The 20310-nt window shown below is 54.5% G+C and overlaps 1 protein-coding gene across 1 annotated transcript in view; it reads left to right on the top strand.

The window, feature by feature from the left end:
• Positions 1-20310, top strand: part of LOC135886680 (fer-1-like protein 4) — a 106038-nt gene that overhangs the window by 43329 nt on the left and 42399 nt on the right. The window contains exons 16-23 of the mRNA XM_065414465.1: positions 1742-1850; positions 2781-2979; positions 5628-5748; positions 7254-7354; positions 11178-11265; positions 13399-13515; positions 19020-19172; positions 19867-20050. Of these exons, the coding sequence (XP_065270537.1) occupies positions 1742-1850; positions 2781-2979; positions 5628-5748; positions 7254-7354; positions 11178-11265; positions 13399-13515; positions 19020-19172; positions 19867-20050 (1072 nt within the window). The remainder of the gene's footprint in view (positions 1-1741; positions 1851-2780; positions 2980-5627; positions 5749-7253; positions 7355-11177; positions 11266-13398; positions 13516-19019; positions 19173-19866; positions 20051-20310) is intronic.

Below are 20310 nucleotides of genomic sequence, written 5' to 3'. Positions count from 1 at the left end.
AAGAAGGACAATTTTTCTCCCTTCTCCCTGTAACAACCTTTTATGTATCATGTCCCCTCTCAGTCTTCTCTTCTCCAGACTAAACAAATCCAATTTTTTCAATCTTCCCTCATAGGTCATGTTTTCAAGACCTTTAATCATTTTTGTTGCTCTTCTCTGGACTTTCTCCAAATCTTTCCTGAAATGTGGCACCCAGAATTGGACACAATACTCCAGTTGAGGCCTAATCAGCGCAGAGCAGAGTGGAAGAATTATTTCTTGTGTCTTGCTTACAACACTCCTACTAATACATCCCAGAATGATATTTGCTTTTTTTGCAACGGTGTTACACTGTTGACTCATATTTAGCTTGTGGTCCACTATGACCCCCAGATCCCTTTCTGCAGTACTCCTTCCTAGGCAGTCATTTCCCATTTTGTATGTGTGCAACTGATTGTTCCTTCCTAAGTGGAGTACTTTGCATTTGTCCTATTGAATTTTATCCTATTTACTTCAGACCATTTCTCCAGTTTCTCCAGATCATTTTGAATTATATAATCCTATCCTCCAAAGCACTTGCAACCCCTCCAAGCTTGGTATCATCTACAAATTTTATAAGTGTACTCTCTATGCCAGTGTTTCCCAAACTTGGGATGTCGCTTGTGTAGGGAAAGCCCCTGGCGGGCCGAGCCGGTTTGTGTACCTGCCGCGTCTGCAGGTCTGGCCGATCTCAGCTCCCACTGGCTGCGGTTCGTTGCTCCAGGCCAATGGGAGCTGCTGGAAGTGGCAGCCAGTATGTCCCTCGGCCCGCACCACTTCCAGCAGCTCCCATTGGCCTAGAGCAGCGAACCGCGGCCAGTGGGAGCCGCGTTCGGCCAAACCTGCAGACGCAGCAGGTAAACAAACTGGCCCGGCCCGCCAGGGGCTTTCCCTACACAAGCGGCATCCCAAGTTTGGGAAACACTGCTCTATGCCATTATCTAAATCATTGATGAAGATATTGAACAGAACCGGACCCAGAACTGATCCCTCCGGGACCCCACACGTTAGGCCCTTCCAGCACTTCCAGCATTGTGAACCACTTATAACTACTCTCTGGGAACAGTTTTTCAACCAGTTTTGCACCCACCTTATAGTAGCTCCATCTAGGTTACATTTCCCTAATTTGTTTATGAGAAGGTCACACAAGACAGTATCAAAAGCCTTACTAAACTCAAGGTACACCACATCTACCGCTTCCCCCACATCCACAAAGTTTGTTACCCTGTCAAAGAAAGCTATCAGGTTGGTTTGACATGATTTATTCTTGACAAATCCATGCTGACTGTTACTTATCACCTTATTATCTTCTAGATGTTTGCAAATGGATTGCTTTATTATTTGCTCCATTATCTTTCCGGGTACAGAAGTTAAGCTGACTGGTCTGCAATTCCCCAGGTTATCCTTATTTCCCTTTTTATAGATGGGCACTATCTATATTTGCCCTTTTCCAGTCCTCTGGAATCTCTCCCATCTTCCATGACTTTTCAAAGATAACTGGTGACACCATCCTGCAGCAGCTCTTTCCTCTCTGCCGGGTCCTGCCAATCAAGGCAGCCACTCCTCATGGCCCATGGGATGAAGGTGCTGCTGAGTGAGGGGCATGTCAGCCTAGGTCCCAGACCCAGTAACCATTCTCAGGCCCCAGGGCCCGCTGCTCTGCTTAGGAGTATTTTGACATGACCCCTGTGATGGTTGGACTGATTGGTGTCTCCTTGTTTAGAACTCACTGGGAGTGAAGGAAGAATTCCTCCTCTACGCTGCCTTCTTTGAAGTGACTATGATGGACCCCTCCATAGGCTCCAAGCCTGTCCGTTTTGAGATCTCAATAGGTAAATGTTTCTGATGCTCCTGTTTTCTTGAATTAGAAGAAACAAAATGAAAATATTTCTGAGCCTCAGCAAAATGTATTAATTCCCAGCCAGATTAGTTCACAGTTCTGGCTGTAAAGTGCCCTAACAGGTACACAAAACCGCACAACATGAATGTCACAGCTAAAAGCACCCTCGAGGTTACAGGGTGGAGATTTCTAGTGCAGGTTATGGAGATAAATATTCTAGCTACCTCAGGCCTTTTCAGAATGGATTAGCGATTGTCCAAATTCCCGGGGAACATTCCAGAGTTAGGGTTTGTGGGGGGACACTTACGGTGGGAGTAGGGGAGAGGGATGGTGGGAAGGGACTGCAGAATAAGGGAGGGCAGCGGGAGAGGGAAATGCGGGAGTGGAGGGAGAGAGAGCGAGAGAGACTGAGAAGCTCAATGGTTGTGGAGTGATGCCAGGCAGCTGAGGGCATCAGAGGGATGGGGCAACTGGGGAAACAACCCGTGGGAAAAGATTTTTTTTTTTAAAAGTCCAAAGTCCCAAACTTCAGAGTTAAGTGAATGACGATGCTAGGAAGCTGCAAAGGCTCCTGCCAGCTTCTGCTGCTGCTTCCCACATGGAGCGGGTTGGGTGGAAGAAGGAAGGGAAGCTGCTGCGCCTGGGTGGGTCCTTCTGAGTCTAGTGAGGGTGTCGGGGGGCTAAAAGGCTCCCTATAGTAAAACTGTGAACTCGGAAGAGTCTAGGAGGAGTTCATGTCTGGCCACCCAGAGTCTCCAGCTTGTGTGCACCATGCTCTGAGGGCTGGACATTAAGGCACTTCTAATGCCGGGAACACTGGCACTTGCTTCTAGTACTCCAGTGGCTGGGCAGGCACATCCTGTCACCTCTAGGCTATGGCAGATATTTAGTTTAAAATATGAACAATACCTGTATTTGCAAGGGAACTATGGGAAAGCTGAAGAGGTTGTGACCAAAATGCCTAAGAAAGGTCAGAAAGGAGAAGGGCCTGAAGACAAGCAGCCTTTGCTGGATCCCACTTCAGACGAGGAGCTGGATATTGAAGTTATGGCCCCGAGTCCAACTTTACAGAATAAATCCATGACAGAAAGCCAAAGGCCAGAGCCCACCGAATACGACAGGTGAGTTCTCTTCATGGTGCTCGCTCACATCAGCCTCCTTCGCAAAGGTGCTTTGGACTCTTATTCATCCCATAAGGCATTAACAGGTACATGGGTGTAGATGGTAGGGCTCCTAGCTAATCATGTTCCACCTAGCCAGCGAGATTCTCTAGTGAATCAGTAGGAGTTGGAGGCTTTTCACTTCCATTGATTTGAATGAACGTTCGGGGCCTAAGTGCTTTTGATCCCCCAGCCCTAGATGCCATACGTAGATAGCTAAAGGCCACTGTCCCCAGGAGAGCAGTGGTTCCGCCTATGGTGGCAGCAGAAATGTCGTGCTGGGTACATTGGGTATTCAGCATCTCAAATGCTGGATATAAAGTGTTCCAACTGAGGGTGGGAGTGGAGGATTAGCATGTGGTGCTTCTCTGGTACAGGGAATCCCCCCGAATGGGCAGGGAGATGATTGCTATGGGACAAAAGACAGGAATTTAGCTCTTCCAATCTGGTTTTGGAGCTGTCTAGGTACCAGTGTCTGTTGAGCCTTCACCGCAGAGGGGGTTCAGACCAGCTGACTGCCATAGACACCAGGAGGAACTCATTTTATTGGGTGGGTTAGGCCATCTTAGACTCCACCGAGCTTCATCCTGTTCTGTTGAGGCTCCTTTTACTCATTTGGGATGGCAGAGGACAAATCCTTTGGCTTCAAACTGTGTCTTTCCTGCGATGGCACAATGTCCATGAGAGAGGAGAATGCTCAGTGCCTTTTCCGCTGCAGGGAAGGACACAGCCTTGAGCATTGCTCGGCGTGCTGGGGCTTCACCAACTGCATGCTGCACTAGGGGATTTGCTGTTGGGGGTTCAAGACTGGTGCCAGAGTCTAGTGTCGGTGGCCAGACAAGCTTGACCCCCAAAGAAGGTTCAGTGTCTAGGGTCTTGACAAAGTCATCGTGTAAGACAAGTTCCAGCTATGAGGGTCATTCCAGGCTGCCCTGGAGGAGTTGTCCGACCTCCTCCGTTGGGGTTGGCTCTGCCATAAGCACTGCATCAGCCCTTGCACCCAGCCCTTATGGCAGGATCTCTGAGCCAGATTCATAAAGGTACTTCAGCTCCTTGATCATGCAATTAGGCACCTAAGTCTCAGTTTTAGACTCCACTGAGGTCCACAGAATCCCTACCGAATGCTGTAGGCATCTAAACTAAGTATTCAGCGTAAAAGTTCCCTTGGCACCTGTGTTTCTGTCTCTGGGTATGCACGCTGCTGCCTCCCTTTAGGGGACGTCTCCTTCCGAGGCCCAGAGCAATCCACAAATCCGAGAAGGTAAGTTTTCGCCTGTGGGGCCTGATATGGGGCGGGGGTGTTACTCAGAGGTCACCTGCTGGGTCGGGTCCCATTCAAAATCTGCCTAGAGGTGGTGCCTACCTCCTAACTTTGTCCCAGTAGTTAGAGCAGTCACCTGGGATATGGGTGACCCAGGTTCAATTCCCCTGTCTGCTGAAACGGGGAAAATGAGGTCTGAACGTGGGTCCCACCCCTCTCAGGAGTGAGTTATGGGTTATTCTCATGTGGGGCTCCCTTAATCTCTCCTCTTGATGTTATTCCACTGTGCGTTATAGAGTCACTGGGGACGGGGACTGAATGCTGGGTCTCCCACCTCACTGGGGTGCCCTGGCCACTGGACTATAGAGTCGTTCTCTCTCTCACTCTGGCCCAGTGATGCTAAGTATTTGTCCCCAATGGAATAGCTTCCCTGGAGAGACCGAGGGAGCCCCGCATCAGACGATCCCACAGTACAGTCGTTAGAGCACCCCCTATTCAAATCCTTTTATCCCCTCTGATGGGTCTCCCACATCCTGCGCAAGTGCTCTAACCACTGGGCTAAACGTTATCACGTGATGGCACCCCTCCTCCTCTGGCTGTTCTGTGTGGACAGCCCTGCCTGATTCATTTTCACAAGAAACTCCCTGGGCGCCTAGGGCGCCCTGACATCCCGGATCTGGATCGCAGAGACAGGAGCTTCCCTGCAGCCTGGACTTAGGCACTTCTCTCTGTGAGCGGGACGGGGCTCAGCACTCACTCCTATAGCTGCAGAGAGTCCTGTGGCACCTTTAAGTCTAACAGATGTATTGGAGCATGAGCTTTCGTGGGTGAATGCCCACTTCACCCACGAAAGCTTATGCTCCAATACATCTGTTAGTCTTAAAGGTGCCACAGGACTCTCTGTTGCTTTTTACAGATCCAGACTAACACGGCTACCCTTCTGATACTTGACTCCTATAGCTGGCATCTCCCATTGGTTAGTCCAAGCAGCTCTTGCCTAGCATACTGGCTGCTGTGAATGGCATTCTAAGGCACCTGTTTCTCCCCGTGCATTGTACAGGGAGCCCAGGTGCCTGACTCAGGCTTTGTGGATCCCAGTGTGTTCCTGTGATTTTCTAGGCACCTGAGAGCTAGGCACTGCAATGCTCAGTGTCACCACCCTACGTCCCTTGTGAATCTGGGCCTCTGTTCTCAGCACAGTGCTTCTTTCTCGGAGCTAAGGCAGCAGCCGCAGAGCCATGCATCCCATGGCTTGGTTCCCCAAGGCGACTGACATGTATTAGGATGGCTCTGAGGCTGCGTCAGTCTCTCAGTGTGAGTTGTAACCTGCTCTGACTGTTGCTCTTAGTTCTTACAGCTGCCTGCCCTTGCTGCATGAGAAGCCCTGTGTGTACGTCTGGAGCTATTGGGAAGATCACACCTGGAGGCTCTACAATTCCAACTGGATTGTCAAAATAGCAGAACGCCTGGTAAAGTATAGCAGTGACTGGGAGACCCCATTGCTTCCCCTCGCACTGCTTCCTCCTAGCACTCTTTCTTGGGCTTACTGATTTCTTTTATGACATTTATTTGTAGCAATTTTTGAGTTTTATGTAGATGTCCAATAATTGTAGGGTGACCAGATGTCCCGATTTTGTAGGGACAGTCCCGATATTTGGGGCTTTTTCTGTTATAGGCTCCTATTACCCTCAACCCCCATCCCGATTTTTCACACTTGCTGTCTGGTCAACCTAAATAATTGGGGGTGTTTGAGGCTTTCTCTTTGTACGTACTGTAATGAGTAATTATATCTCACATACGTTACTCCTGGCAGTAGTGCATACCGAGAGTGTAATCTCTTTGTAAAGTTCCACAGCGTGCTTTAACAGAGCACGTCTTCAAACAGCACTAGATAGACTTCAGTGTGCACAGGCAGGGTCTACATAGACCAATTCATGTGCCACAGGTTACTGTAGACAAGCTCTTAGGCCTGGTCCACACTAACCCCCCACTTCGAACTAAGATACGCAACTAAGTCGAAGTACCTTAGTTCGAACTTACCGCGGGTCCAGACGCGGCAGGCAGGCTCCCCCGTCGACTCCGCGTACTCCTCTCGCGGAGCAGGAGTACCGGCGTCGACGGCGAGCACTTCCGGGATCGATCCCAGAATATCGATTGCTTACTGCCGGACCCGGAGGTAAGTATAGACGTACCCTTAGATACTAATAAGCCTTTCTGGTGTTTTCCCAATGTTCATTGTAAAAACACTGGTTTCATTTTTTTGTGGGGGGGTGTTTCATTGGTGTTTATCAGTTAAAACAGAAAATCAGAAGCCCAAAGCATGTGTCGTTAATCTGTCAGGAGTTTAATACTCTCCTCCCCCACTGCAGTCAGGGCCTCTTGCAGGATTGAGCCCTGGCCGCTCACATAGGTTTGATCAGGAAAAGTACAGCATGTGCAATATTGAGACGGTGGGAGCTGGATGCGCTGTTCCATGGTTTCTCACATTCTCTTTCTTTGCGTGCGAGCAGTGTGCTATCTTTGGACACGTGCTGCATTGTTGTGTTTTGTGATGCAGGTTCTTTGGGGGAGCTGTTGCGAACCACAAAGGAACTTGTTCTCAGCCTTAATTTCTCTAACTGGAGTCAATACTTACTTAGGGCACAATTGCGTCCTGGGAACTGGGCACTGGTGTTTGGGTTGAGAAATCTGAAAGAGGTTACCTATGTGCCATTTGTGACCACTTCTGTTCCAGGACTGGTGTATATAGTGTAAATATAAAAAGTAACACTCATATACCCGGTTTCCACATCACTGATTCTCCTCCAACAGGAAGCTGACCTGCAAGGCCCTGACATTTGCTACCTCTTGTCAAAGGGGCCCCAAGGTTATTTTAGGCGAATTTTCGGGGACTTGACACAAAGGCACTGCTCTCCCTGCTGCATGTCTGCACTTGCACCCAGGGATAATTTTAACGTGACGCTTGTCTCAACAGGAACATGGACTGGATGACGTGGAGACGCTCATGAGGAGGCCAAAGTCTAAAGCAGAAGACAGACTCAAGCAGGTGCTGGAGGAGTTTGTAGCTGGATGCAGGTTAGTGAGTCTCTGCTTCCTTTGGTTTCTTTCTGAACTCTTTGTTTGCATTTCAGTGAATGTTCCCAGACACCACACTCTCCCCAGACCTTGCCCAGCCTGTTCTGCCCCAGTCACAGGTGTAGGCCAAAACCCATAACTTTTCAGTCACAGTTAGAGGTGGATCGAAATGTCCCAGAACTTGGGAGCAGATCACACCTAGCTCCAGAGCCAAACATTGTGGCGAAGGCCCATTACTAGTTATGAATTGCTATGCAGAGATAGGCACCTATCTCCTGAGAAGGGCGGGACTTTCCTCTCATCTGCATCTCCCATTGGTAGTTTAGGCAGCTCACTGCCTAGCTAGCTGGCGTATGGCAGTCTAAGGTGCCTGTCTCTCCCCAGTCATTCTACAGGGAGCCTAGGCAACTAGCTCAGGCTTTGTGGATCACAGCGTGATCCTGTGATTTTCTAGGCACTTGAAACCACAGGCGCCAACTCCATGGGTGCTCGGGGCTGGAGCACCCATGGGGGAAAATGGTGGGTGCTGAGCACCCATCAGCTCCCCCTCCAGTCCCCCAGTGTTTGCTGCCCATTGGCAGGTCCCATTGATTAAGCCTCGCCCTCCCTCCCCGCGTCTCTCGCCTGCCACGATCAGCTGTTTTGCGGCATGCAGGAGGCTTTGGGAGAGAGCGGGAGGAGCGAGGGCACGGCTTGCTGGGGGGTGGGGGCGGAACGGGGTGGGAAGAGGCGGGGGTGGAGCGGGGACCGGAAGAGGCAGAGTGGGGGTGGGGCCTGAGGCAGAGCCGAGGGTCAAGCACCCCCTGGCACATTGGAAGGTCGGCGCCTGTGCCTGAGAGTTAGGCACAATTTCCTGGGGAGCCCAAAGCTCTGCAGAGGATGCCTGAGCAGTGACCAAAGCATGCCTGTGTGCTCCGCAGAGCCAGCAGCAATCAGAGGAAGGGTGTTATACTGCAAGAGACTGTGTGGTTCCTCTGCTGCTTTGCACGCTACACTGAAGCACAATGGTGCAGGCCCCTCCTCGAGCGAAGGGCTCTACAGTTTAGGAAGAAAGCCATCCAGATAGTAAGGCTGGTCAATAAAGACAAGAAAGGAGGGGAAGAGAGGGAAGGAAAGGGAAGAGGGGGGATGGAAGCAGGGGTGGCTCCAGGCACCAGTGCAGCAAGCGCGTGCCTTTCAGTGGCATGCCTGCGGGCAGGGCCGGCTTTAGGCCAATTCCCCCGATTCCCCAGAATTGGGCCCCGCGCCCAGCCAGAGCGCGGCAAGCCCGCGGCCCCCCTCCCCTGGCCGGAGCTCCAAAGCCCCGCGGTCCCGCTCCCCGGGCCGGAGCTCCAAAGCCCCGCGGCCCCGCTCCCCGGGCCAGAGCTCCAAAGCCCCGCGGCCCCGCTCCCCCGGCCGGAGCTCCAAAGCCCCGCGGCCCCGCTCCCCGGGCCAGAGCTCCAAAGCCCCGCGGCCCCCCTCCCCTGGCCGGAGCTCCAAAGCCCCGCGGCCCCCCTCCCCGGGCCGGAGCTCCAAAGCCCCGCGGCCCCCCTCCCCGGGCCGGAGCTCCAAAGCCCCGCGGCCCTGCTCCCCGGGCCGGAGCTCCAAAGCCCCGCGGCCCCCCTCCCCTGGCTGGAGCTCCAAAGCCCCGCGGCCCCGCTCCCCGGGCCGGAGCTCCAAAGCCCCACGGCCCCGCTCCCCGAGCTGGAGCTCCAAAGCCCTGCGGCCCCCCTCCCCTGGCCGGAGCTCCAAAGCCCCGCGGCCCCGCTCCCCGGGCCGGAGCTCCAAAGCCCCGCGGCCCCGCTCCCCGGGCCGGAGCTCCAAAGCCCCGCGGCCCCGCTCTCCTGGCCGGAGCTCCAAAGCCCCGCGGCCCCGCTCTCCTGGCCGGAGCTCCAAAGCCCCGCGGCCCCGCTCTCCTGGCCGGAGCTCCAAAGCCCCGCGGCCCCGCTCCAAAGCCCCACGGCCCCCCTCCCCGGGCCAGAGCTCCAAAGCCCCGCGGCCCCGCTTCCCGGGCCGGAGCTCCAAAGCCCCGCGGCCCCGCTCCCCCGGCCGGAGCTCCAAAGCCCCGTGGCCCCGCTCTCCTGGCCGGAGCTCCAAAGCCCCGCGGCCCCGCTCTCCTGGCCGGAGCTCCAAAGCCCCGCGGCCCCGCTCTCCTGGCCGGAGCTCCAAAGCCCCGCGGCCCCGCTCCAAAGCCCCACGGCCCCCCTCCCCGGGCCGGAGCTCCAAAGCCCCGCGGCCCCGCTTCCCGGGCCGGAGCTCCAAAGCCCCGCGGCCCCGCTCCCCCGGCCGGAGCTCCAAAGCCCCGTGGCCCCGCTCCCCCGGCCGGAGCTCCAAAGCCCCGTGGCCCCGCTCCCCCGGTCGGAGCTCCAAAGCCCCGTGGCCCCGCTCTCCTGGCCGGAGCTCCAAAGCCTCGTGGCCCCGCTCTCCTGGCCGGAGCTCCAAAGCCCCGCGGCCCCGCTCCCCTGGCCGGAGCTCCAAAGCCTCGCGGCCCCGCTCTCCTGGCCAGAGTTCCAAAGCCCCACGGCCCCCCTCCCCCGGTCGGAGCTCCAAAGCCCTGCGGCTCCGCTTTCCTGGCCGGAGCTCCAAAGCCCCGCGGCCCCACTCCCCCGGCCGGAGCTCCAAAGCCCCGCGGCCCCGCTCTCCCGGCCGGAGCTCCAAAGCCCCGCGGCCCCGCTTCCCGGGCTGGAGCTCCAAAGCCCCGCGGCCCCCGCTGTCCCGGCCGGAGCTCCAAAGCCCCGCGGCCCCGCTGTCCTGGCCGGAGCTCCAAAGCCCCGCGGCCCCGCTCCCCCGGCCGGAGCTCCAAAGCCCCGTGGCCCCGCTGTCCCGGCCGGATCCCAGCAAGCCCCGTGGCCCCCCTCCCCGGCCGGAGCTCCAAAGCCCCGCGGCCCCGCTCCCCCGGCCGGAGCTCCAAAGCCCCGTGGCCCCGCTGTCCCGGCCGGAGCCCAGCAAGCCCCGTGGCCCCGCTCCCCGGCCGGAGCTCCAAAGCCCCGTGGCCCCGCTGTCCCGGCCGGAGCCCAGCAAGCCCCGTGGCCCCCCTCCCCGGCCGGAGCATGGCAATCCAAAGTGCCGCCGAAGACTCGGAGCGCTGCCCGGTGAGTATAAGCCCCACGAATCGGGCCCCGCACTTGCTAAAGCCGGCCCTGCCTGCGGGAGGTCCACCGATCCCGTGGCTTCGGCGGCAATTCAGCAGCGGGGACCTCCAGCAGGCATGTCGCCGAATCCGCGTGACCAGCGGACCGCTCGCAGGCGCGCCACCGAAAGCTGCCTGCCTGCCGTGCTTGGGGCTGCAAAAAACATAGAGCTGCCCCTGGATGGAAGCCAAGAAGAGGCAGGAGAGATTGAGTGAGCTCATACAGGGCACCCCGCTCCCAGGAAGCACAGGGGGGAGCAGGCTGCAGTTCCAGAGCTGGTGTTAATGGGTTGCTGGTCGGTTTGCCACAGCAAGCGGAATGTAGCTTCAGGTGCTACGCCAGCCACTCTCTGCTTTGATAACTGCCTTTGTGCTTCCCCTCCCTTTCTGCTTGGAAAGACCCACGCGGACAGGAGGGAGACTGAAGCTGACTAAGGTCCCATTCAGGGTGACTGCTCAGTGGGGCAGGGGCCTGTTGTGGGGCTAGAGCCTAATTTACTATGAAGGGGACACACGAGGTCCTGCCTAATGCACAGCTCAAATGCAGCTAAGGGCTGTTGGTGGCTGGAGAAGGAAAAGCAGTTCAGAGAGAGGAGGGATGTTAGTGGTTTCCCTTGAAATCCATTAGGTTCATGTTTTCGGAGCCGTGCCCTGCCTGAGGGATGTGGAGAGCGTGGTCCTGGCTCAGGGCTCACGGGGTCTCTCTAATCACAGGCAGTATTCACTGAATGCTGAGAAAAAAATGATGTCACGTCCAAACAACCTCGACAGATGTCGGCTGAAATCCCTGACACACAACATTGTAAGTGGGGTAGGGTCTGTGGGGTTGAGGGAGGGAGGGGCTTTGGGTGGTCACTGGCTCTGAGAGGAGTTTGGGGAGGGGGACAAGGTGGAATTGCCATCATGGGAGATGTGTAGTGCCGGTTCTGAAGGAACTGTATGTGTCTGAATGGCCATTGTTATGTGCCCATCACCGCAGCCTCCGTCCTGCTGCTCCTGCAGCCGGAGTCTCGGGGCAGTTCTGCACAGGTGCGTGGGTCTGCCCACCTGGAGCGCCCTTGAGACTGATGGGGCTTGGCTGTCTGGAACAGCTTGCAGGATCGAGACCTTAGCCAGTAAAACTGAGCTACTGCCTGTCTGCCGGAGGCCGTCTCTTTACCTGCCCAACTCCAGATAATCCCTGAGTAACCTGGTAAGCCTCACACTGTGCCCTGAAGGGCGGCCACCTTGCAGAGAGGGTTGGTTCTAATGCTAAAGGCTCTCTGTGACCGTAGCTAATAGTCTGTGGGTACTGCCCCGCCACCCTCCCCTCACTCACTAGGAGCAGGTGTCCATCTCCCCACGGATCCTGTCCTGGGTAGGGGCTGGCCCCTGATGCTTCAGAGGAAGTTGTCAGGCTCCCCACAAGGGGCAGTTCTGCAGTAAGCAGCCCCAGAGGCAGTTTGTTCTGTGGTTGGTTTGTGCCCCGAAGTCCGGTACTGATTTTATCCTAGCCCTTGTGACTCACACACTTAAACATCTGGGTCCTGTGTGTCCTAGCTTGGGGCAGTGCCTGGGTCCCAGCCCAGATTCCACAGGGCTCTGGAATCAGCCCCTGGAAAGGCCCCTGAAAGGGGAGCCAGGGCAGCTCCTGAAGCTCAGGTGGAACAGGCTCACCGAGGGCTGCTCCGCCACAAAGAAACAGTTGGAGTCCAGTGCAGGGTATGGCTGGGCCGTGTGGGGCTGGGTTCCCCCGCGTGGCTCAGTGACGGACTCCGTGTAGGACTGTGGCTGGGCTTGTGGGACTGGGTTCGCAGGTGTGGCTGGGCCATGTGGGGCCGGGTTTCCCTGCGCGGCTCAGTGACAGGCTCAGTGTGGGTGTGTGGCTGGACCGTGTGGGGTAGGGCTCCCGGGTGCGGCTCAGCGACAGGCTCTCTGTGGAGGTGTGGCTGGGCCGTGTGGGGCCGGGTTCCCGGGTGTGGCTCAGCGACGGGCTCAGTGTGGGGGTGTGGCTGGGCCGTGTGGGGCCGGGTTTCCCTGCGCGGCTCAGTGACAGGCTCAGTGTGGGTGTGTGGCTGGACCGTGTGGGGCAGGGCTCCCGGGTGCGGTTCAGCGACAGGCTCTCTGTGGGGGTGTGGCTGGGCCGTGTGGGGCCGGGTTCCTGGGCGTGGCTCAGCGACAGGCTCTGTGAGGCGGTGTGGCTGGGCCATGTGGGGCCGGGTTCCTGGGCATGGCTCAGCGACAGGCTCTGTGTGGGGGTGTGGCTGGGCCGTGTGGGGCTGGGTTCTCGGGCGCGGGTCAGCGACAGGCTCTGTGTGGGGGTGTGGCTGGGCCGTGTGGGGCCGGGTTCCTGGGCATGGCTCAGCGACAGGCTCTGTGTGGGGGTGTGGCTGGGCCGTGTGGGGCAGGGTTCCCGGGTGCGGCTCAGCAACGGGCTCAGTGTGGGGGTGTGGCTGGGCCATGTGGGGCAGGGTTCCTGGCTGCGGCTCAGCGACGGGCTCAGTGTGGGGGTGTGGCTGGGCTGTGTGGGGCTGGGTTCCCGGGCGTGGCTCAGCGACAGGCTCTGTGTGGGGGTGTGGCTGGGCCATGTGGGGCTGGGTTCTCAGCGACAGGCTCTGTGTGGGGGTGTGGCTGGGCCATGTGGGGCCGGGTTCTCGGGTGCGGCTCAGCGACAGGCTCAGTGTTGCTGATAAATTGCTATAAGTTGTTGGTGACGTTAATTTCGAGGGGACCCGTCCCCACTCCGTGGCTGCTGCTCTCCCCTGCCCGCTGGGAGCCTTGGGGGCGGTGAGAGCTGTGCTGGAGATGGACGTACAGGCTTGGGTCCACCCCGCTGAGTACAACTCCTCAGACAGGCCTAGATGTGATCACCTGACCTCGGGATGCTGGTGTCTCCGGCGTTCTCGGTGGGCGTCAGGCGCGCTGCAGACCTGTGACCGGTGTGCTTTGTGTTCAGATCCTGTATGCGAAGCAGGGGCTCCGTGTGAGGAGGCGGCTGATTCGAGCCAACGTGAAGGAGAAAGTGAATGACACAAAGAGAATCCTAGGAAAGCTGCGCTCCCTGGCTAAAGAGGTACGATGTGCGCTGTCCGGGACCCCGGGCACCCCCCACTTCTGGACAGGCAGGCGAAGGGGGCCAGGCCCCCACTAGCTGGGCGAGTGGAGACTAGGCTCTCCTTCTCCCCCACCCCCGTGGATGGGCGGGGGCTGGGCTCCCTCTTTCCCAGTTGGGAGGGTGGGGGCTGGGCTCTCTCCCTCTCGCTAGGCAGGTGGCCTTCCTACTCTGAATTATTTTTTCCTATTGTAAACACTCCTGTGAGCTTGGGGTCAGTGCCAGCGAGAGCCAAGTGGCTGAGGCCGTGCCTACTCCCATGAGTAGCTGGACCCTCACCCGGCTTGGGAAGTGTGTAGAGAATGTTAGATTGTATTATGCTGCTGAGCCACTAGGTGGCACCATGTCACAGCCCTTATTGACGCTCCCAACATTCCTGGCAGTGCATTAGTGTCTTAAGGTGAACACATCCCTAGTGCACCTCTGGGGGTAGGAAGCTCTGTGGCCTGTCCACATCTGGCACAAGAGCCTGACATGCTAGTAGCAGCCCTGCAACCTGCTCTGTCCAAGGTGTACGTGATAGAAGATGATAGAATACATGGTTCTAAGTGATTGAGAAATAGTGGATTTGCTGTGATTTGTGAGCAGAACCTAATGATCCCCACCCTATATGTGACATCGCTGCTTTCTGTCCCTGCCTGGCCTGGCCTGACACACAGCCAAATCCCAGCCATTTGGCAGCAGCGCGCTTGAACGGGGAGACAATCTCCAGTTCTGCTGTCTCAGGGTCTCTCCCCAGGAGGATCCGTGTTGAGCACATTCTGTGAATTCTGAGCTTTCATTTAAAACAATTCTGTTTCTTTTTCTGTAGCAGAAATTTGGGCCTTTCTATATTCAAAGTTTCCTCACAATTAGTTTTAATCAGTTTACAAAACTAATTCATTAAACCGGTGAAAACATAGTGTGGATACTCTTAATTGGATTAAAACCAGATCTGCCTCGATGTAGGTCTTAACTGAGGCTTGGTCTACACTTGCCCCCCAAGTCGAAGTAAGGTACGCAAATTCAGCTACGTGAATAACGTAGCTGAATTCGACATACCTTACTTCGAACTTACCGCGGTTCAGACGGGGTCCACACGCGGCAGGCAGGCTCCCCGTCGACTCCGCGGTACTCCTCTCGCCGAGCTGGAGTACCGCAGTCGACGGCGAGCACTTCCTGGTTCGATTTATCGCGTCCAGACCAGACGCGATAAATCGAACCCGGAACTTCGATCCCCAGCCGCCGAACTAGCGGCTGGGTGTAGACGTACCCTGATTCTTTACTGAATTAAGCTAAATTCATATAAACTAGGCTTAATTTGGGTTGTGTGTGTCCCCGGTGGGTATTGCATGGGTTTAACTCACTTGGTTTGGAATCGCACCTTCAGTGAGATGGATGCAGCTTTGAACACAGACAAGGCCTACCTCTTCGCAATGTTAACTAATGAGATGCTGCCCTGTTAATCCAGCCAGTAGAGAGCTGTTCCCAGCCAGCAATAAGACAAAGGCAGGAATTTACCTCCCCTCTTTCCTTATCTCAATGAGATGTGAACTTCAGCACCTGTCAAAGCCATCTAAGTGCTAGCATCAAGCACTACAAACATACTCATTTCTTAAAACCGATGTAATTATTTCTGTGCCAGTTTGTGTGTGGACACTAATTTCAGAATAAAAGGGGCTAAAGTCAATTTAGCTAAAATTGGTAACAAAACGTTAGCAAAAGGGACTTTAGGCGCTTTTATTCTGAAATTAGTGTCCACACACAAACCAGCACCAAAATAATTACATCGGTTTTAATTCACACATTTTTCATTGTTTCATGCAAGGTTGTGCATAGACCACACCGCTGAGGCAACCCTTTAATTGTCTTTAAAGTGTCCATGGAGGAAAGAACTAGTGTGTCCTTCTTGTGTTTCCCTTTGAGGAGTGAAAAAACCTGGAAGATTTTTTTTGAAAGGTTGTGGTTTTTATGTTAGAATTGTCCATCTCATCTATATTTGCCAGGGGACTTGCTGGCTGGCAGGAGAACTATAAAAGGCTGGAACCTGAGCAATTAAGAGGGGAAGAGGTTTTTTAGTTAGTGTTTAAAAAAAGCCTCTCTTCTTTGTTTGTCTCCATAGTTGCCCTGGTGCCCCACTCTGTGCCTGTGCCATACATTTACAGTACAATTTTGCACTGCGGCAACGGCACAGGACACATTGTCTTAATGTAACCTTTCTGCTGGGTGGTGTCAGCAGCAACAACAAGGGCCAGGTTCAATATCTAGGGGTTCCTCTTAACATTGCAGAACAGAACCGGCTCGAGCCCCGACCCCGAAATCTGGGAAAATTAAACACCACCCCTGGGCACCTCTGAAAGACAATACTTCCCCACTTACAAGCACTGAGTCTGTGTATAACAACCCCCCCCCCCACACACACACATTCATTTAGGAAAACATTGCAACAATAATTCAAAAGCACGTAAACTATAAGTAAACACCCACCCCACAGTACGTCGGGCAATGTCCCTTGCCTCAGTTTCCCACCTTGTGCAATGAAAGTCTGATGGACAAAAGTCCCTTTAACACGCCACTCCCCTTTCCCTCCGCTGCACACAGTTGGGGTGTGTTCGTGTGGGTTTGTCTCCCACCTGTCAAGGGAGGGCCATTGAGCAATACCTCTTGCTGCTGCTGCTGTCCCTGCTGCTCACTACCGCTGTTATCTCTGCCGCTGCTTGCTGGTACCGCCACAGTGCCATGTTCTGAGGTTCCACTGCTTAGCCCAGCTACTGGTGCTGCCTCTGCTTTGTCTTTCACTGCAACTCTGGCCCCACACCAGGTCTCAGGCTCAGCCCCTAGACATGCTCATCAGTGATGTCAGCTGTACTAACACTGAACAGAAACAAGGCTTCTCAATTGAGTCTGATCAACTCCATTTTTAAACACTGGAGAGAAAATGTTTCAAGTGGTCTCTAGGATGCTTTAAACAGAGTGTGGAACACCTGTTCTCACCCCCCTCTAACTTTCACTTGGCGTTGGCACCCCTACCCTGCTTAGCGAGCAGGGACGGCTCTAGGTTTTTTGCCGCCCCAAGCAAAAAAATTTTTGGCTGCCCCCCGTTCCAGCCCTGGGCTCCTTGCCACACCCCCCTGCCGCCCCAACCCTGGGCTCTCCCCCACCACCCGCACCCCCTGCCCTGGGCTCTCCCCCCCGACCCGCACCCCCCTGCCGCCCCAGCCCTGGGCTCTCCCCCCCCCCCCCCGCCCTGCACCCTCCTTCCGCCGCAGCCCTGGGTCACTGGTAACTCGCTCCCAGGGCGGGTCATTCAGCAGGAATTTTGGGTGTGCTCAGAACACAGACAGGATTGGTTCCCATATGGTTACGGAACTGCAGTAAAGTGGAACAATTTTCAGCTTGTGTGACTGGAGGATATCTGGATGCATATTATAAGACTGTCCTACATAAATGAGTAAAAGTTGAGGTGCCTTTATTATTCTTTTGTTCCACTCTTTCTTTCTATGGGGAATTTGCCAATGCAATATCACTGTCTTCCTTTTAAACAAACAAACAAACAAACAAACAAACAAACAAACAAGGCAATGGCTGTTGAAAATAGCAATTCCAGTCCTAATAATCACTGGGAAGCATTTCTTGCTCAATTTTATCCTATTTTTTCTACAGCAAGTTACAGTGGATCAGTATATTTGATTTGGGAGAAATGAAGTAACAGCTGCCCGAATTGAGCTTGAGCACTCCTGAATTTTGAGGTGTTCAAATCTGGAAGGCAGGTGCTGGGGGGGCGGGGGGGGGCGCTGTGGCTCCGCAGGGGAGCACGGCAGCATGTATGCAGCAGCGTGTCTGGCGCTGCGCGAAGCCAGACACGCTGGTCTGAGTGGCACGCTAAGGGGGCTGGGGGGTTGGAGAAGGGGTAGGGGGTTCCGGGGGGCAGTCAAGGGACAGGGAGAAGGGGGGGTTAGATGGGTCAGGGGTTCGGGGGGGGCAGTCAGGGGACAGGCAGCAGTTGGATAGGCATGGGAGTCCCAGGGGTTTGTCAGGGGACAGGTAGGGGGTGGGGTCCTAGGGGAGAACTTGGGGGGGTGTCTCAGGAGGGGGCAGTTGGGGACACGGAGAAGGGAGGCTTAGATAGGGGGTGGGGTCTCAGGAGGGGGCAATCAGGGGACAAGGACCAGTGGGGCTTAGATAGGGGGTGGGGTCCTGGGGGGCAGTTGGGGCAGGGGTCCCAGGAGGGGGTGATCAGGGGACAGGGAGCAGGGGGATTGGATGGGTTGGGGTTTCTGTGGGGGGCAGTCGGAGGGAGTGGATGGTGGCAGGATGGGGCTACCCTCCCCGTGGAGTGTCCTATTTTTTGAATGTTAAAATATGATATCCCTACCCTTCCCAATGCAGCTCTCCATTCAAAGCAGGCTGTAGAATGAGGTCTCAGCTTCCTCACTCCCTCCCCCTCTTTCCTGTTGGTAGTGGCCAAGGGAATGCTGGGAAATGTAGTTCTTTCCCTGCTCCAGGGCTGGCTCTATAGGCAGGGAGCTAACCAAGGAACTACAGCTCCCAGGGCCCCCTGTTGGTTCTCAGCTCCCATGCTGGATCCCTGCCGCCCCTGCAAATGGGCTGCCCCAAGCATGTGCTTGCTTTGCTGGTGCCTAGAGCTGTCCCTGTTAGCGAGGGATGTTCAAGTTAGGGTGCTCCCTTCAGTCAGGGCAGGCTAAGTACCTGCCTGTTGGTACTAAGTACCTAAGTACCTGCCTGTTGCTCCTACAATAAGGACTACCCCTGCATTTTAACCCAAAACAGCCCAAACGGATCACTTTGGCAAAGCTCTGACTGCTGAACACCTAGGCAGAGTGGATGTGTCTGTGCAAATACCGTCTGCTCCTGAAGTCTTTTCTCCCAGTTCATCACTAGATGGCAGAGGAGAGCTCATCTGACCCTGGCTCACATTAATATAGACATGCCTTCCGTCAGAAACACCTGGGAGAAAAGATTCAACGCCCCATTCATCTGAGGGCTCAGTCCACAGCTCTGGTCTTCCCAGGAGTCTGTCAGTGAGAACGGAGAAGGCTGGATATTCCAGATATTTTTAATGAAAAAACAAGCAGCAAAGCAAGAAATATACGACCCCATGCAAAAATCTTTGCAGGTCACCTTTAAAAACTGCCGGGAAATCAAATGCAAAAACTTAAGTTAGGATACACATTTTAAATGTCAAAGTGAAGTTCACTAATCAACATTATCTTTGTATCTTGTATATTGCACTTACTAAGAGAAATCAAATGTATTACGCAATCAAGATTTCCAAAAAATGTCACCTAAAGTTAGGCCCCTAAAGCCACAGTTAAGCTCCTAGTAAGTGACTTGATTTTCAAAAGTGCCAAGCACTCAGCAGAGTGGGAGTTTTGCCATTAACTTTGGTGGAAGCAGGATTGGATCATTTGTATTCCCTCATGGGGACATTCTCTCGGAGACTCTGCATTGTCAATCTCTTCCAGCCCCAGTGCACGCTCCCCGATGTCCTACTCTGGATGTTCAGCAATAATAAGCGAGTGGCATACACAAGAATTCCTGCACAAAATGTCCTCTACTCTGTAGTGGAAGAGGAGAAAGGCAAGGACTGTGCAAAGATCCAGACCGTCTTTTTAAAGGTAGAGTTTATGTGAAAAACCTAACCATATTCCTGCTTCTTTCACTCCATGTTGGTCTCCCTTCCTTCCCCAGCTCTAATTATTGGTTCTGTATCTGAGAAAGAATTTGTAAGACTAGTAAAAGCCAAGCAGTCTAATTGCATAGTGAGAATACTGCTCATTTCTATACCAGGTCCAAACAAGTGAGCTCCTGGACTGGGTAAAGACTAACTTGACTTCTCCTCTCACAGAGTGGTTGTTTTCATTTAGAAAAAAACCCAGCACAAAGCATTTGGAACATTTTGACATGGGAACATTTCATCATTTGCAGAACAGAATGTTTTGGTTTTTGTTTAGAAACTACTTCATTTCAAAATTTCTTTAATATTATAAAAAAGGTAAAATCAGAAGGAAATGTTTTGATTTTATGGAAACAAAATATTTTGATTTTGAAGCACATTTTTTTTTTAATTTTGTTTCCTGTGAAATTTTGAAAGTTTTGGTTTCCTTCTGGAACATAACATTTTTTTTGAGATTGTGGAATTTCCCAAGAGACAGAAAATTTGGTCCCCGCCCAGCTGCCCATCATACCCACGTGTAAAGCTGCAGGCACAGTGATGGTGCACTGCTAATCACCGGCGTGTGATATAGTCACTGCTGGTCTGATGGCCTGTGGGTCTGGATGGGAAGTGAAACTAACATTCTGCACTCCAAGGTCCCAGGGTCACGCACCGGAGAGATCTTTGCGAAACTAGAGATCTATATGTGGCTGGGGGTGACCAAGTACGTGAAGAACAGCACTGCAGAACTGCCCGAGGAGTTCAAGCCCGTCTACGAGAGTGGCCAGCAGACAGCGCGGCTCCCATCGCACATGCCGCCCAGCCGGCTCAGCAGGGACGGTGAGCACAAGCTGCCCTGATTGCACTGGTTACTCTACAGTCCCACTGGAGGCTAAAGTGAAAACAAATGAGAGAGCGGTGAGCCGAGCGAGTCCTGTCTGGGCACCTGGATGTGGGCTTTGCCAAGAGCCTTTTTGGCTTGTGGGAACGTGTGTTTGCCACAGCAGCATTTAGAGTGCTGCCGTCTCCTTCTGTACAGATGGCATAGACCTGCTAGTGTGGAGGGCAGAGAGAGCACGGCACCTCAGCCTGCCATAGAC

Source organism: Emys orbicularis, chromosome 12 (genome assembly GCF_028017835.1).
Source record: "Emys orbicularis isolate rEmyOrb1 chromosome 12, rEmyOrb1.hap1, whole genome shotgun sequence".
Taxonomy (NCBI): Eukaryota; Metazoa; Chordata; order Testudines; family Emydidae; genus Emys; species Emys orbicularis.
The sequence above is the reverse complement of the archived record's forward strand: the minus strand, read 5'-3'. Positions and strand labels throughout refer to the sequence as shown.